The sequence below is a fragment of the Phyllobates terribilis genome, unplaced genomic scaffold (assembly GCF_046119375.1).
Source record: "Phyllobates terribilis strain yellow unplaced genomic scaffold, ASM4611937v1 Scaffold_7__3_contigs__length_470593459, whole genome shotgun sequence".
Taxonomy (NCBI): domain Eukaryota; kingdom Metazoa; phylum Chordata; class Amphibia; order Anura; family Dendrobatidae; genus Phyllobates; species Phyllobates terribilis.
This window is the reverse complement of record NW_027362767.1, coordinates 348,796,462-348,813,070: the sequence shown is the minus strand read 5'-3', so window position 1 is coordinate 348,813,070 and position 16,609 is coordinate 348,796,462. Positions and strand designations below refer to the sequence as shown.

The following is a 16,609-nucleotide window of genomic DNA, read 5'->3' as shown; positions in this document are numbered from 1 at the left end:
CTAGCCCCTTTTTGTCTACTTTGCTGTCTGGGTTTTTTTTTTTACCATTCACTCATTTGTGCCTAATCGTTCTTTTAATTACATGTTTTCATAAATTGTGACTTTATAAAAAGTTTTCCCCACAAATGCGCTTCCCAGTCAGGCGTCCTCTTCCCCAAAGGTGATTTTCTGCAGGCCTAAAATTTTGCAACCTTTTTGAGCTGAGAAATTGCAAAAAAAAAAAAAAAAAAAAAAATTAAAAGGCAAAAAATAAAGAGCAGTTTTGATTTTGTGACAAAATTCATGAACCACGTGCGTCATTTTAAAGAATTAGGTTAATTTCATAAGGCTCCAAGAAGCTGTCAGTTCAGGGCAGTCGGACCGGGACTTGTACCTAAAGACAAGTTTCGGGAAAGCATGTTGCCCAGTTTTCTGCTCCAGTTTCCTTGGGTGAGGAATCTAAGTGGCGCCAAGAGTTTTGCAGTAAGATGCCCTTTGTAGTCATTGTATCTCGCATGCGGTCTAGAACGCCACTTATTACCAGCTTATCTTTCACCTTGTTACAGGACGTGCACTCCACTCTTCATCCATCTGGATTGTGCCGTTCTGACGTTACTTAGATCAACAATATAACTCTGGATATGACGGCCGTCTGGCTCACTGCAACTGTAATACTCCGCACATTATCTCTCGAAATCCAAACCCAGTTTCTGAAAAATTGCAGTTTTGGCGCACAGACCCCAACGCTACAATATTCAGCAGTAAGTCTGCGAGACGTTATACAGTCACCAGATACAGAGCTGCTCTCCGGATAATCACAGACAATACGAGCGGATTTGTTTGCAGCCAGCTCCGGTATTATAGAGGACGAGGCTTCGTTAGCGACTCGTAGTAAAACTGTGATTGTGACCTCGTAGAAACAATTTATCACATCTCGGAAGCCGAGATTTCCCCAGAAGCAAAGCCTGGAAACCCTGTACTTGAAACCGTCAGAAAAATCAGAAGATTGTGTAATTAAAAGTCCCTGAAACTGTGTAATTGGATGCTCTAGTTATTTTAATTAAGACAGGATTCTTAATTAAACGCTTTAAGACACAGTCTTGTAATTTCTAGGGGGAAAAAAAAATAAATCTTGATGACTAATGATTCAGCATTGAGATGGGAACCAGGGAACCAACCAAAATGCTAGAATTCTAGATTATTAAAGATTTCACACAGGAGATCTAGGGGATTTTGTAGAATTTGTTCCGCTTCCTGAACGTGTATTTATACCTAATATTGCATAATATTACAGCTTGTCCTTCTTGGTGTTACAATTTCAAAGTGAGGACACAGCAGGTGTTGTTAAGATGTGAAAATGACGACATTTCCAAGAACCCCGCTCCAATTTTTGGCAAGTGGAAGGGGCATAAAAACCAGATGAAAAGCTAATTTTTTGTTAGCGACATGAAACCTCAAAAATCATATCAAATCTTTGGGTTGATTGTGAGATGCCTCCTGTCCGTCAACTTGTCAGTCATCATCACTTGTCCCAAACTAAGAGACCTTAATTTATCACCCCGGCAGATTGTAAATCATGTATGCCGAGATGTTAGCGCCTCTCAACTTTGCATGACCAGTGGTTGGGAGAACAACGACAAAGTGGAATGACGGCAAGGGGTTCATAGAGGTGAGCATCTGCTCGGATGGATCATCAGGTTAGAAGAATGGTGAGTAGTCATCCATTCAGTAATGTGAGTGAAACTGGATGTCACACACCAAGGCTAAGGCAATCAAGACAGCACTGGAGGCTGGACTGGAGGTCTGACCTCTTCAGCGATGAGTCCTGCTTTGTCTTGGATGCAATGATAGCTGGAGATTGGACTGGAGAGGGCTTCACAAGGGAATGTCCCACTGGTCCTATTCTCGGTACTTTGGTGTTGGGTGACAATGTACGGTAGCCAGACCCTTCCAGTTTTCACTGCAGGTGCACTAACAGCTCAGCGTTACATTGATTACGTCATGGAACTAGTGGCAAAACCATTTTTTCAAAGTGTCCCAGGAGACGTTTTTCAACACAACAGAGCCAGGACGCATATTTCCCGTGCTACTGTGAGCAGCCTGCGTGATTTAAACGTGATACCATGGCCTGCAGCGTCTCCGGATTGTCTTCCATTGAGTACATCTAGGACGTCATCAGTCAGCAATTGCACAGGGAGCTGCCAGCAGCGGATCTTGATGATTTGACGGCCTAAATGCATTCAGCATAGCAGACCTTTCCTCAAAGACCCATCAGTAACCTCACTGATAGCAGCCAAGGCGTGCAAGTCCAGGGATTTGTGTGTGTGGCATTCATACTCCATGGTTTGAAAAATGTTGTTTCCATTTTTTCATCATTTACGATACGTGATTAGCATATCTATCCATCCTGTGATTTCCAGAATTTCTCGACTTTTCCTTCCCAGTGTTGTAATTTCAATGCTGCGGAGTGTATATGCTTATCTGGCATTGTTTTTTGGGTGGCTTTTTCTTTTCCCCAGACATTTTTCAATACTTTTAATTTTTCCAGGCTTTTATGTCTGCAGGGTTCAGAGAAGCGTATTCATGGCAAGTGTAAGGTCCTAGGGGAAAAGAACACAGCATGCAGATTTTACTGACAAGACTAGTGCAAGTAACGACAGTCAGCTCCTGCGCCCATCCGCAATGTGGTGGATGAGTCTATGGGGCCACGCACGGACCAAGTCATATCCGCAAAGCCAAAATAATCTTAATGATCACCTGACCCTGGCCTAAATCTTAGAAAAGCCTATGGGAGGGATCAGCTGCCTGGGGCACCTCCCGCTGTTGTGAAACTACAACTCCAGTTAATTGCACTCTCCCCTTATGCATCCTCCATGTAGCATGGTTTCTCATTTTTTGTTTAATTAATTTATTTTTTTTTAATTATATTTTAATTTATTATTTATTCATTTTTATTTTTTTTAAATGCATTTTATTTTTTTTTTATGTCATTTAATTTATTTAAAAAATAATAGTTTATTCATTTTTTATTACATTTTTACAATTGTATTTTAAAGTTTATTCTTTTAATTTAATTATCCCATCAATATCAGAATGGAGGGTGTCCGACATTCGGAACCTCAACTGATCAGCTGTTTGCGGTACTGACCGGAAGTAACCAGAGTACAGAGTCAGAACAACATGGCTGCATACACTTTGTAGAGGCCAACCTCTATTGAAGTGAATAGGAGCTGAGTTGCAATACCCGGGGAATGGCCGCGACACAGTAAGCTGTGCGGTTATAGGGGTTACATCTGGACGGCACTGCAAACAGGTGTCGGGTCCTCCCCAATCTGATATTGATGACCTATTGTAAGGGTCCATTTACGCTACAAGATTATCGTGACCAACAGTTCCTAGCAAGGCTAGTTTCCTGATAACTGTGTAGTCTTCACAGGTTGCCGATCACTTGACAAACAAGCAAAAACACATTCGTTGGATGAAACGATCTTTTGGGCTGCACAAAAAAAAATCGTTTTTGGCAGCGCATCGTCCTGTGTAAAACAGGACCTATGCTGCCGGGAACAATAGCAGTCTGTGCGCACTGACTGATCTATATTAACCAACCGCCGATCAGCAAAACAGAAGCTAATCGGGGTAAGTGTGGGGGGTTGTTAAATGCTAGACCTCAAAGGGGTCTTCCCATCTCCAAGATCCTATCCGAATATATAGGAGTAATAACAATATTGGCAAATACCTCCAATTAGAAATTCAGTATAGTTCTTCAGATTTACTATGTCACTTACCCCATGTACAGGACATTGCAGTAAATTAGGTATCCATGGTTACAACCACTAAGAGATGTCTAACGGTCACTATATGAGTGGATGTAATCATGGATACCTAAAATACTGCAATGCCCTGCACATGGGGTAAGCGACATAGCATATCTCAGGAACTATACTAAATTTCTATGTCGCTTACCCCATGTGCAGGGCATTTCAGTAGCTGAGGTATCCATGGTTACAACCACTCATATAGTGACAGTTAGACAGCTCTTAGTGTTCATAACCATGGATACCTAATTTACTGCAATGCCCTGCACATGGGGTAAGTGACATTGCAAATCTGAAGAACTATACTAAATTTCTAACTGGAGATATTTGCTAATGTTATTATTACACCTACTACATATTGGGAAAGGATATTGGAGATGGGAATACCCCTTTAAGGATAAGCCATCATTATCTCAATAGTGGACAACGTCCGTCTTTCTGCAGATTGTCCTGTGATTTGGGCTGTGAGATGAAGCCCAGACAGCAGCTTACTTGTAAAGGTCAGGCTGGGGCTGTTCACATTCAATAGTGGCTGTGAGATTGTCCACGGCTTCATCATTGCACAAAACTGATGTTTCCCGCACAGCGTAATAGGTCTGCAATAGAGAAAAATAGATAATTAAGTGCAGCTCTACAAGAAACATGTCCGTACTAGAAGACCGTGCAGGTATGTACGCGCTGCAGCTCTTACCCTGTGCACGAATCTTCCAGAACAGCGCTGCTGGCCTTTTTCCCCCCAGAAATACAATATATTGGACTTTAGAGACTATTTATAGGACTGGTCTCACTTCATTATCAGAAGTCCCGTCAATGATGGAAACACAGCTAAAATCAAACGCTAAGCTTTCCTGCTATTTATAGAGCCGGCTGCGGATCCAAATTATTTTGGTTGCCAAGATTTTTTTTTTTTCCAATGTGCCATCATTATTCAGGTTACTGCCACGGAGAGCTGCAATGTACCGCTCTGCAGAGAGAGGAGCGAGCGCCAGAGCTGATGAATTGGTAACTCGCTGACCTTTTAATAAAACATTTTGGAAAGGTGTTTAGTGTGGCGCCTCCGGGAAGAAAGGAGAAATCGCTTATTTGCTCTCAAAAGAATAAGAAGCTTTGCGGCATTCAGCTTCATCACAGACGTACTTACAGGTCATCTGTCCCTTTCATGCTTTTCCTGTGTATTACCACTTGTATCATATAGCTATAGGTCACATTAGTAATTTGTTATAGACATACATATATGTTTATTATTAATTTATCGGTTTCAATTAACAGATTGCTTTATAGATGGAAGAAAATAATTGATGTCGTGAAATGTAAGGGCTTAGGAAATGCTTTCAGATGGACAGCAGAATTTAATTTGATTAATACACGGACATGTCTCCAGAAGACCCACTTAGTGAGGATTTGTCATTTACTCAAAAATCTGTTAAATACCTTGTAAAAATCCCTGGACTCCTCAGATTCTGTCGCTCTTTTCCGTTTTGCACTGCATCACTCCAGTGTAGAGATATTCACATTTCTTGCTCTGGAGTACAGTATGTGAAATCTCTGCTTTTAGTCCAACTGGGCGTTTTCTTCAGAGTCTTCTCTTGGAAGCATGCGCTTTCACCTCTCCCTCCCAGACACTGCCGATAGCAGCTGATCTATCAAACTGTTAGCTGAGAATTGACAGCATCTGGGAGGGTGGGGTGAAAGTCCCCCCTAGAGAAGACTCTGAAGAAACACCCAGTTGAACTACAACCAGAGATTTCACACTCTGAGCTTCAAAAGTAACAAGTGTGACTATCTCTGCAATGAAGTGACAACACAAAACAGAAAAGTGTGGTAGAATCAGGGTAGCTCAGGGATTTTTACAAAGCATTTAATTATTTTGTTCTTAACAAGTGACAGGTCCTTTTCAAAGGGTTTGTATCAAGTTTTGTACCTAACCTTAGGAGAACTTCACGATCACTGTGGGTCCAACTGCTGGGACCCTCAGTGGTCCTGAATACTAGGCTCTGAAGAACCACGTCTGAGTGGCATGGAGTTCAACCATGCATACTCCCATTCTCTATGGGAACTTGGACAAAGTCGCAGGCCAACAAGAATACAGAATAATGGTCCCTACATAGTCCTCCATACAGAATAATGGCCCCACATAGTCCTCCATATACAATAATAAGCCTTACATAGTCCTCCATACAGAATAATGGGCCCACATAGTCCTCCATACAGAATAATGGGCCCACATAGCCCTCCATACAGTATAATGGGCCTCACATAGTTCTCAATACAGAATAATGGGCCCACATAGTCCTCCATACAGTATAATGGGCCCCACATAGTCCTTCATACAGTATAATGGCCCCACATAGTCCTCCATATACAATAATAAGCCTTACATAGTCCTCCATACAGAATAATGGGCCCACATAGTCCTTCATACAGAATAATGGGCCCACATAGTCCTCCATACAGTATAATGGGCCTCACATAGTTCTCAATACAGAATAATGGGCCCACATAGTCCTCCATACAGTATAATGGGCCCCACATAGTCCTCCATACAGAATAATGGCCCCACATAGTCCACCATACAGAATAATGGGCCCCACATAGTCCTCCATACAGAATAATGGCCCCACATAGTCCACCATACAGAATAATGGAGCCCACATAGTCCTCCATACAGAATAATGGGCCCCAGATAGTACTCATACAGAATAATGGGCCCACATTGGGGGTTGTGGTTCTGGTGTTGCGGGCCAAATATAACCATCCTGCGGGCCAGATTTGGCCCCGGGCTGGAGTTGACATGTGTGTTCTATGCAGTAATGGTACCTTGAAGTTAGACTCTCCATCCAGACTTGCTGTAGTAACTGTACAGGTGCCATCTCCACAGCTGGAGGACAGAAGGATGAGGTCACAAGGGAAGGTCTCGTTGTCCTTCACTTCTACTATGTCACCAACCTTTAAAAGAAATAAGACATATATATTTATTTTTTTAAAAGAGAAAACTGAACAATTGCACTCCTACCCTAACCCCCTTCAGTGGCGAGACCCTAAAATATGTGTCCGCTCATGTCTGCAGATACATACAGCTCTGAACGTTGCATGGAGTTGTCCCTTCAAGTCAGTGTATAAATAAGCACATTCAGATAATATCCAGTAATAGCCATTAAAACTTTTTCACCCAGCCTGTCCTACATGTTAGACCTTATTACTACCCCATCAGGGGGTGAAAGGCGCTACTCATGTGGAATCTGACGGCCACTTGTCAGGTCTCTTGCAGGGTTGGTTGGTACCGGTTGATACTTGGTGAGTGGCCAATGGACGCCATGGCATTAGCACCTCCAGCTTTCTTATAGGGAAGCGAGAGAAGCTGGATAACCTCTTTAGCTCAAGCCCGAGGACATACTCATGGATGAATAATGGATTATATCAGGAATTCATTCAAAGCCCCAGCAACCAAGACAGATTTTATGTAGTCTACCTTTCTACGACCAAGTATTGCCTACATAAAAGATCTTTATTGCACATAAGCATATTTTATTCAGTATAGTCACTGTTTAATATGTCATAAGGGTTGAGAAAGAAAAAATGTTAATCTCAGGTTTGGTGAAGACTTGTATCCCCAAAGCAAAACTGGGGTTGGGATTCTGACTGCGGAAAATTGTCTATTCAGAACTTTACAGCCAGTTATGCTCCGAGCAGAGGAATTCTGATTCACCGCTGAATAATATATAAGGCGAAATACATTATTAAACAAAGGGCAAACTAAAAATACACATTCTACAGCAAGAACGCAGGACTGATCTTCAACTTTGTGATTGTCAGTTCTATTTTAACTTCAAAGCGTTCTACATCTGGAAAAGGACAGAAAATAATCCGCAGCATCTACAGCAGGGAACAGCAACCTGCGGCACTCCAGCTGTTCAACTACAACTCCCAGCATTCCTTGCCAGACGCAGTCTGCGCATGTAGGGAGTTGTAGTCTCACCAGCTGCTGATCACTGATACAGATGGAAAGCTTGGGGTCCGCATACAGAGCTTGGAATCAAGCTAGAGGAGGATATTTCAGGGGAGCAGAGAATAAAAAAAAAATCCTTGTCCATCAGTCACCCCTCAACCAATTAACAGACCGAAGCCTCCATATACATTAGATAATAATTGGCCGAACCCGCCGCTGACCATCTAATGTGTATAGGGGCCTCCCAGACAATGCCCGGGGAGAGACAATGCCCGGGGAGAGACCATGCCCGGGGAGAGACCATGCCCGGGGAGAGACCATGCCCGGGGAGAGACCATGCCCGGGGAGAGACCATGCCCGGGGAGAAAAAATGCCCGGGGAGAGACGGATCAGCCTGTTGGAATTTCAATGCCCGATCCTTTTGTTTTCAGGGGAGATAAGACTCCACCAGCAGTTTTCTCCTCTTTTCCCTGTTATAAAGACATGAGCACTCGGCCGAGACAAACACTCATGTGTAAATCGGGATAGACGGCCATATATTGGGCTGATAGCTCATATGTATGGCCAGATTACTGACGCACCACCTAGTTAGCTGTTGCCATTGATGCTCTTCTCAAAATGTATTTTCTGTTGATGGGTTCCACAAATAACTGGAGAGAATTTTTTTCAACAAATTACTAATGGGATGAATTAATAAAATTTCACCAGAGAAAAACTATGAAAGTTGTTTATGGGACAACCCTATTAAAACCAACTAACTGGACCTGACACCTGAGAACCCACTAATACTGAGAATGGTGGGCCCCACAATCCAGTGTGCAAATACAATGTTACCGAGCACGTGTGACTATGTAATGTCAAGTGTCTATGGGACTAATACACAGCTACTGGGATTGTCCAGCCTTAGGGTACAAGTTTGCAGTCATCCTACGTAACTGCAGACTTGTGAATTCTCACAGCATGTGCTCTGTGAGGATTCTCCGGTGCAGGCACTGGGAGCAGGTGGGCAACTGACCGCAACTATGTGATTTGCATACATGCAGTCACGTGCTGACTAGAGGTGCATGTCCTCGTTCCATGCAGGTGTCTTGAGCAAGGCCGCACACGTCTAGTCTGAATGTGGCCAGAATTATGCAAATAGCATACTTGGGGTCACATGACCGCCTGCTCCTGGTGCCGGCACTGGAGAATCCTTGCAGCGAGGAGAGCATACGAAAAAGTGACTGCAGACCCAAGGCCAGACAACCCCTTTAAAAAAAAACAATTGTTTCACAAGCTCAGTAGCATTTCAATCCCACCACCCAACATTCTGACCGTCAGTGGAGTTCTCAGCAGTCAAAGGCAAACAATCAGACATTTATAATTTATCCTGCAAATAGGTGATAAATATTGTTTATGGGAAAAGCCCTTTAAAGCCAGTCTTCAGTTATAAATGAAAAAAAAAAAAAATTCAATTTAGCTGCAGTATCATCCTCCAAAATCACAACCCCTTCTGGCTCGTCGGCAAGTTGTCTGTTCCCTGTGACGGTAACTTGCTTCCAGAAAATTGAAGTAAAAAGTTAACCGCAGCACTCTATCAGGACTTCCAGGAACCAGCTCATCATATTCACACGGATGAAGAGTCCTGGTCTCCAAGGAGCTCACTTGGATAAATTAATCATCAGTGTAATAGAAGGACAGCATCCAAAACTTGAGTAAGTTTATCATGTTTGATAAAGACTGGGATTGTGGAAATGTTGCACTGAATTTGGCAGAATAAAAAGAAGATTTTTTACTTCACTCAAGTTTGGATGCTGTCCTTCTATTCTACTGATGGCACCTTGCTTCCAGATCAATAGCGGACATGCTTATTTTTACCCAGTCTGCTACTGTAGCATCAAACTAAATTAGTAAGTTGTATTAAATTTCATTTTTAAACCCATCTAGGGGCATTATTATCCAGCTACACATCCCTTTAAGATAAATTATAACATTAATCAATAGGTCATTTCCCGATAACATATTCCTTTTAAAGCAGCAGGTAATTGTGCCTGGACACTAACTGTACAGCAATCAGACATGTTGAATACCTTGATCTTCTCGCTCTCTTTCTTGACTCGCTTAGAGTTTTCAATGATGTACACTGTGCTCTTATTGACTTCATTGTCTGCCCGATGACGAAGCCAGTCTTCATAGCCCTAAGGCAAACAATGCAGCAAATCGTCACCAGCGGGTCTCATGGAGGGACGCGGACATCACAAGTTGAAAACAAAATATGGAGACTGACCAAATGCGCACAAGCTTTAAGCTGGAGTCTCACAAACATTTTTTTGGAGGGGCAGATTATGATGCAAATTGAGTCAAAACCAGATATGGGGGAGAAGTGTAAGCCCCTCCTTTTTACTTATTTCATAACTTATGAAACTGCTTGGGGCTTTAGGTAAAAAACAAACAAACAAAAAAATAAACAACACTTCTAGAAATGGCGTGCGTGATTCCAGATTTATGTGGTCTTTAAAACCGAAAGTCTCCTCAGCATATAGGGACGCCCTGGTTTTGTGGTTAGAAGTTCATCATTTCATCTGCTGCCTGTGTTTCTGGGTAATCACTATAAAGTCCTGCACAATGAGTAGTAGGGTCAATTTACTCTGAGCGATTATCGTGACCAGTCATTTCTGGGAAAGTACAAAAGATCATCGTTCTCAGCAGCGCATCGACCTGTGTAAACAAGACTGTGCTACTGAGAACAATGGCAGCCACCAAACCATGTATTATTACAGATCATTCATTGCCCATCTGAAGCATGGTCGGCCTGAGTCAATCGGCTAGTACATGACCACCAAGCATGTTGCCATCCCGGGGTCATTTACTATTGTGCATCTGGCAGTGTAAGTGAACCCTTTCTTGCAGCTGCAATATCTGGCAGTGTCAGGCCTCTTACCTGTTTGATAGCAGTAACTGTGATGACAAAGAAAAGAGGAAGGCCACTTGTTACTGGGCTTGTTGGTGTATCAACAATCGCCTGTGGGGGAGAAAACAATAATGTCATTGTTCTAGAGGATTATGCAAGCCAGAAACACAGCAAACCAGAAATGTGACCCTAGACACAATAATATACGTAGATGGAAGTTATAATTGCATACAATCAATAGAGGCAAGCCTGAATAATTGCAATACAAAACAGGTCCATGGTACTAGATCAGAACTATTCGGCTATGTGCCCACATAGCAGATTTGATGTAGAGCGTTTTTGCCTCTCTCTGACAGAAAAAAACACTTGCAGATTTACATGCGTTTTTTCTGCCAGAGAGAAGCGTTTTTTTCAAGCAGTTTTCCAAGCGATTTTGAGCATCACTTGGAAAAGTGCTTGACAACTTGTTCACACTATATAAATCCATGCATACGGCATGGATTTACATAGTGTGACCAAGTAATAGTTTTAAAAAAAAGAATAAGAATGGTAAAAAAAAAAAAAATTATACTCACCTTCCGGTGTCTTCCCGATGTCATCTCTGCTGCGTCCGGTCTCTTGCACTGCTCGCGGTGGTGTGAAGGACCTCCGGTGACGTCATTGAGTCATGTGATGGGTCACATGACTCAGTGACGTCATGGCAGGTCCTTCACAACAGCGCGAGCATTGCAAGACACCGGACGGCGTGGACAAAACACCGGGAGGACATCGGAAGGCGAGTATAAACTTTTTTATTTTAAATTCTTTTTTTTACAGATTCTATGGTACCCGGGTCTGGAGGAGACTCTCCTCTCCTCCAGACCTGGGTACCATCCGCACATTAGAACTCGCCAATTACGCAAGTACAGATGCAGTCTTGCGGAATGGGCGCGTTCTAATGCAAGTCAATGGCGGCGATTACGCTCTGTGTCCGCAAAATTAATGGACATGCTGCGGATTTTTGAGCGCAGCATAAACGCTGCGGAAAAATACGCAGCATGGGCATTGAAAGTGCGGAATTGCATTGGAGACCAGTTTGTGCAGCGTAAATGCTTGAAAAACGCATCGTGGGCACACAGCCGAGATGGATGGAAAACGAGTAGGTGAGAAGGTGCACTTAAATAATTGGCCACGCCTTGATGCACCGAGCATCTGTGCTTGGTTTGAACAGTCATTCTGTGCTGAAAGAGTCCCTTTAAGTGTGAACCTAGCCTTTTGTCATAATTTAATCCCAGATTCTGCAAATAAACTAAGTATGTCCCTGTCCACGAGCGGTGGTCCTAAAGTGTGAATACCTCATGTGCTGGGACTAAAATTACTGTGCACCGTTACGGAATTTGTTGTTGATAGAATAATGGATGCTATTATAAAAAATCGCAGTCAGATACTTCTAAACTTAACTACGCTATTTAATCAGTTCATGTTTCACAGAATTAAAAAAAATAAATAAAAAATATTGGCTAAACTCACAATGCTTTATGTAGGCCATAAAGTAAAGCGTGAAGTCAGCATCTGTCGACGCCAGAAATTAGTTGTCAGTGTTACAGTGTAAGCGCTAAGATTAATTAGCAGATTGCAATCAACACCATTCCAATTCACAGCAGATTCATTGCTGCCATACTGAGAGGCAGCGATAAAATACTCTACCCATCAAGGAAATATACTACAAGTCAATAAGACATGTCCTAATGAGACTGCTGGGGGTCAGGCACCTGGTACCCCTAAGGATCTACAGAACAAGCATACCCCAGCACCTGGTTCTAGATTCATGTGCATGTATGGAATACGAAACTGCTATAACAGCATGGCATTAATAAAAATATTGCAGAAAAGGTGCAAAGTAAATGGGGTTTCCACTTTTATTATTTATTTTGTTAACTGAGTAAACCATACGAAAAACAGAATCCAGAATCAGCCTTACTAATCCCTGCTGCTCCAGCACTTCCTCTCCGACCCGGCCTCCCAGTCTTTGCTGAAAAGGCTGTCACAAAAAAGGTATGTCACCACTGCAGCCAATCACTGGGCTCAGCGGTGATGTCCAGGTAGATGGTGAGAGACCACAGAGTCCAGCGACTGGCTGCACGTTCACGTGCTGCAGCAATGTCAAGAAGGACCAGAGGCAGGGTCGGAGAGGAAGTGCTGGAGCAGCAGAAGGTAGGTAGCACTGATTTTATTATTTTTAGTGTGCATATAAATAAAAAAAAAAAAAAAAAAGTAGACAACCTCTTTAAAATAATAACTAGGTTTCATGTAAAGAACTATTTGCTGCATTCCCTAGTAAAGCTGGGAAAACAGATTTGTGGTGTGTTGTAGTTGCACACAGGAGAATTACTGTGAATTAGTTCAGATTAGACAGTTCATGGGAATGTATGCATCATGAATTACACCACCACAGCGCCCGAGATTATAAGAGTATGCTAATAGGAGCTCAGCACTCCTCTAGTCCGCAGCTCAGATCTGCCACCTTATTACACCTGCTGTAAAGCAGCCTCAGATATATTCTAATAGTGGAGAATTTATATCACAAAGAAAATCTGACGCAATGTAAACCCCAAGACAACAGCTCCTTTCCTTATAATTTAGTCATTTTCTAAAGACCATAGACAGAAAGAAGAGGAATGGTACCGGGGAAGACAAAGGGAAGAACAACATGGATGTCTTCTCCACAAGAAGCCAAGTCTACAATGACGACCATACACATTTGCCGGCTTGCCCATTTGGTCAATAATTTTTGGAAATGTAATACATGTATTGCCCTATTGTATTACTGTCAAAAACAAGGGGGTAAGTTTATCAAGGTCTGTGTTTTGTCTTTTAACAGTGTTGCGGCACACAACATTTCACCTCTGGAGTTTTTCACATTTCAAAAAAAGTGTAAGAAATGTATGGGATGGAGTCCGCGAAATTTACTAGAAATTGCTTTAAAATAAATTTCGTACATAGAAATTAATAGCAGGCCTATCATATGGACATGCAAAAATGACCCAAATATATTAGCACGCGTGTACCTCTGCTAATCAATATGGTACATCTTAATTCTTAAGGCACCTATACACATTAGACTAATGTTGTCTGAACCTGCTGATTTTGACCGGTTCAGGTGACAGTCTAATGTGTATGGGGGCTTCTTGAGTACCCCCAATTTAAGACTGTCGATCCTTTTCTTCTCTAAGGGATCAGCTGCCAGAGATATGCTCAGTGATAGAGAACACAGACAATTATCATTTATAATTTCCCACAGGAGCACTGCATGGCCTATAAGTCTCCTTACACTGGAGTGTCACTCCCCACAAGGAGAGACGTTACCCCTTATACGCCATAGAGAACCCAATGCTCAGTCAGCTGAAGGCTCCTGTATAGGGGAGAGCCAGAGGAGACCGCTGTCGGCCAAACCATTGTTCGGCTGACAGCTACCTAAAGTGCACGGGCGGATTTACACTAATTTGGGACAGCATATGAAATGCCAGCCTTAATAAATTCTCCTTATTGTGGTTTTTTGGGACACCTGATTTGCCAATTGCTGTCCTCTCTGTATCCCTATCTGAATGCTCATACTAATGGAAGCAGAGTAGAAATTGATGGATGAAACATCCAGGAAAGATCTCCCCCACCTCCCCAACAAATCGGAGCTGGTGGGTTCTCATTAGTGTAAGTAAAAAAAAACTGCAAATGTAATTTCTAACTTACCTGAACCAAAAAAATGATGAGAAAATAAAAATTTGCAATTCTTCTAAACTGCTCAAACAGATTTTTAGGGATGAAGTTCCACACTGTGTACTGCAAACAGAGAAGAGGAAGAAATGTCATTTTTGTTCAAAGGTTACAAGATATAGAACCAAATATCAACTCACAATTGAGTAATAACAATCATCACGTTGAGAAATATTTAATGTCTATAGGCAGTGTAAAGGGTTTCCAGAAATAAGCGTAAAATCCTCGCCCCTTCTCCTACCTGTGTAACACTCTGGTGCGGCCCCTACATTAGCAGATGCACCTACAGGATCAGAGACCATTGACCATTTGGAGACATGACGGTATAGACAGGACTAGACGTCTAGATCAGTGGTGAATAAACACTTTTTATCCCCCATTGTTTCTCTGTGTAGGGGTGTACATTGGGAATTGCCACGATTCCCTGATATTAATGGATCTCCAGAACTTTGTTCTTATAAAGATACCGGTTACAATGCAGTTCCTAAATATTGCTGCACCCATGGAAGGACCATGCATTTTATGCTGAACATATATGACGCTATGCACAAAATACACCAAATGTCGTAGGGCACAGTGCAGAGTTTTATATGGAGTGAGTCATAAGAAAGTGGTGACCTATTGGTTAAATCAGGTTTTTATATTAAATAAAAAATATATATATTTTTACACTGGCCACTAGGTCGAATACAAGATTCACACATCTGTTCTGTCCAGACACTTTTCAGGTGTCTCATTATCACCACAGAAAGGATTAGAATGCTAGGTATAAACTTCTATATTCAGCAGATTGTACAGGAGGAGGAGGTGAGCTGTGACATAATCTATTGTGAATGGTCAGTCCTGTGTTATGACACAACACCACTTTTTGCTGTAGATAACCATTATCCGCAATAGGTGATGTCACAGCTCACATCCTCCTCCTCCTATGTAATGACTGATAAAATCTCTATATACAGTAAACATAGGATCCACCATTCACAATAAGTGATGTCACAGCCCCCCTCCTCCCCCTTCATTCACAATGACCTTTGCCCAGATTTGAGCATGCTCAGATGTTTCTATGAAAATAGATAGGGTTGGTCTTTTCCTTTAAAGGGAACCTGTTACCAGTTTTATGGAGGGCAGCACAGGCGCTGAATAATGTCATAGTTTTGGTTGTTCTATGACAAAACTGCTGACAGGTTCCCTTTAAAGCAGAAAGTAAGAACGGTCCGGCCTCAGGAGGAGTATTCTTCTCCGCAGACCTTTCTGTGCAGACAGAAGCGGTGACAGCTTTCATGTTCTGTCTTTGACCGTCCATCAGTGACTATTATACATATTTGATGGTCTCTTAATTCGGCCTCAGGGCAGAGTGCCCGTGTGGAATGTGCCCTGTGATAAACGCGCAGGGTGATAGTACTTGTGCCATCGGAGACGTCAGCCGGGCGTAGCCTGCATGCAGACCTCCGCAGATGATGGACATCTACCATTACATCTATACTGACAGCTAATGCACTCGGCTTCTATAGACGGCTCCTCAGAAGAGCAAAGCTCTCATCCCACGCTCTACTTCATCCATCACAGAGATGAGCCAAGTAATACTGGCTGTACATGTAAACCATGCGGCCCCATGAAGGCCCACACATCAGCACCCTTCTGCTTGTGGCCCTGCGTTTATCCAGTGCCGGCCCCACCAAGACGAGCTTCTCCTAAGACAGTAATGGACATTTCTCAGATGCTTTAGTCTCACACACAAACTAATGACAAACAGCAGCACATATAAGGAAAATAAAAGGGCCAAGATGGCCCCACACCTCTCCTGACATGTCTGTGTCAAAAAGGGTGTTCTGGCTCCACTCATTGTGTCAGGAGATGAGAAGGGCCTGTGAAGTCTCATCTACTCATACTTGCTGGGTCATGTGTGCTGTACACCTGGCCGAAACCAGTAGACGAGGAGTCAGCAGCCCCAAAGCCATCTTAGAAGCGCTTGTGTTTGCAGCCCTGTTTTCAAAAAGTCTTTTTTTACCTACTGTATTTATGCATAACTACAAGAATACAGCTGGAAAATTAAACTTATGCTAGAATCTTCATACGTGCCTCCTGCAGTCGAGTTCAAGCTATCTAATGATTTATCTATGTGTGAGTAGTACTTCTAGAATCTTCATATGCCTTCTGCAGTCAAGCCTAAGCTATCTAATGATTTATCTACGTGGGAGTACTTCTTCTATGAGCTTCATACGTGCCTCC

At 42.6% G+C, this 16,609-nt stretch overlaps 1 protein-coding gene across 4 annotated transcripts in view; it reads right to left on the bottom strand.

Moving 5' to 3' along the window:
• ATP11C (ATPase phospholipid transporting 11C (ATP11C blood group)) overlaps positions 1-16,609 on the bottom strand; it is a 137,979-nt gene that overhangs the window by 66,305 nt on the left and 55,065 nt on the right. For all 4 annotated transcript variants that reach the window (XM_073641242.1, XM_073641241.1, XM_073641243.1 and 1 more), the window contains exons 3-7: positions 14,357-14,446; positions 10,661-10,741; positions 9,810-9,917; positions 6,612-6,740; positions 4,287-4,390 (exon numbers count right to left, since the gene is read on the bottom strand). In XM_073641242.1, coding sequence (XP_073497343.1) covers positions 4,287-4,390; positions 6,612-6,740; positions 9,810-9,917; positions 10,661-10,741; positions 14,357-14,446 — 512 coding nt within the window. The remainder of the gene's footprint in view (positions 1-4,286; positions 4,391-6,611; positions 6,741-9,809; positions 9,918-10,660; positions 10,742-14,356; positions 14,447-16,609) is intronic.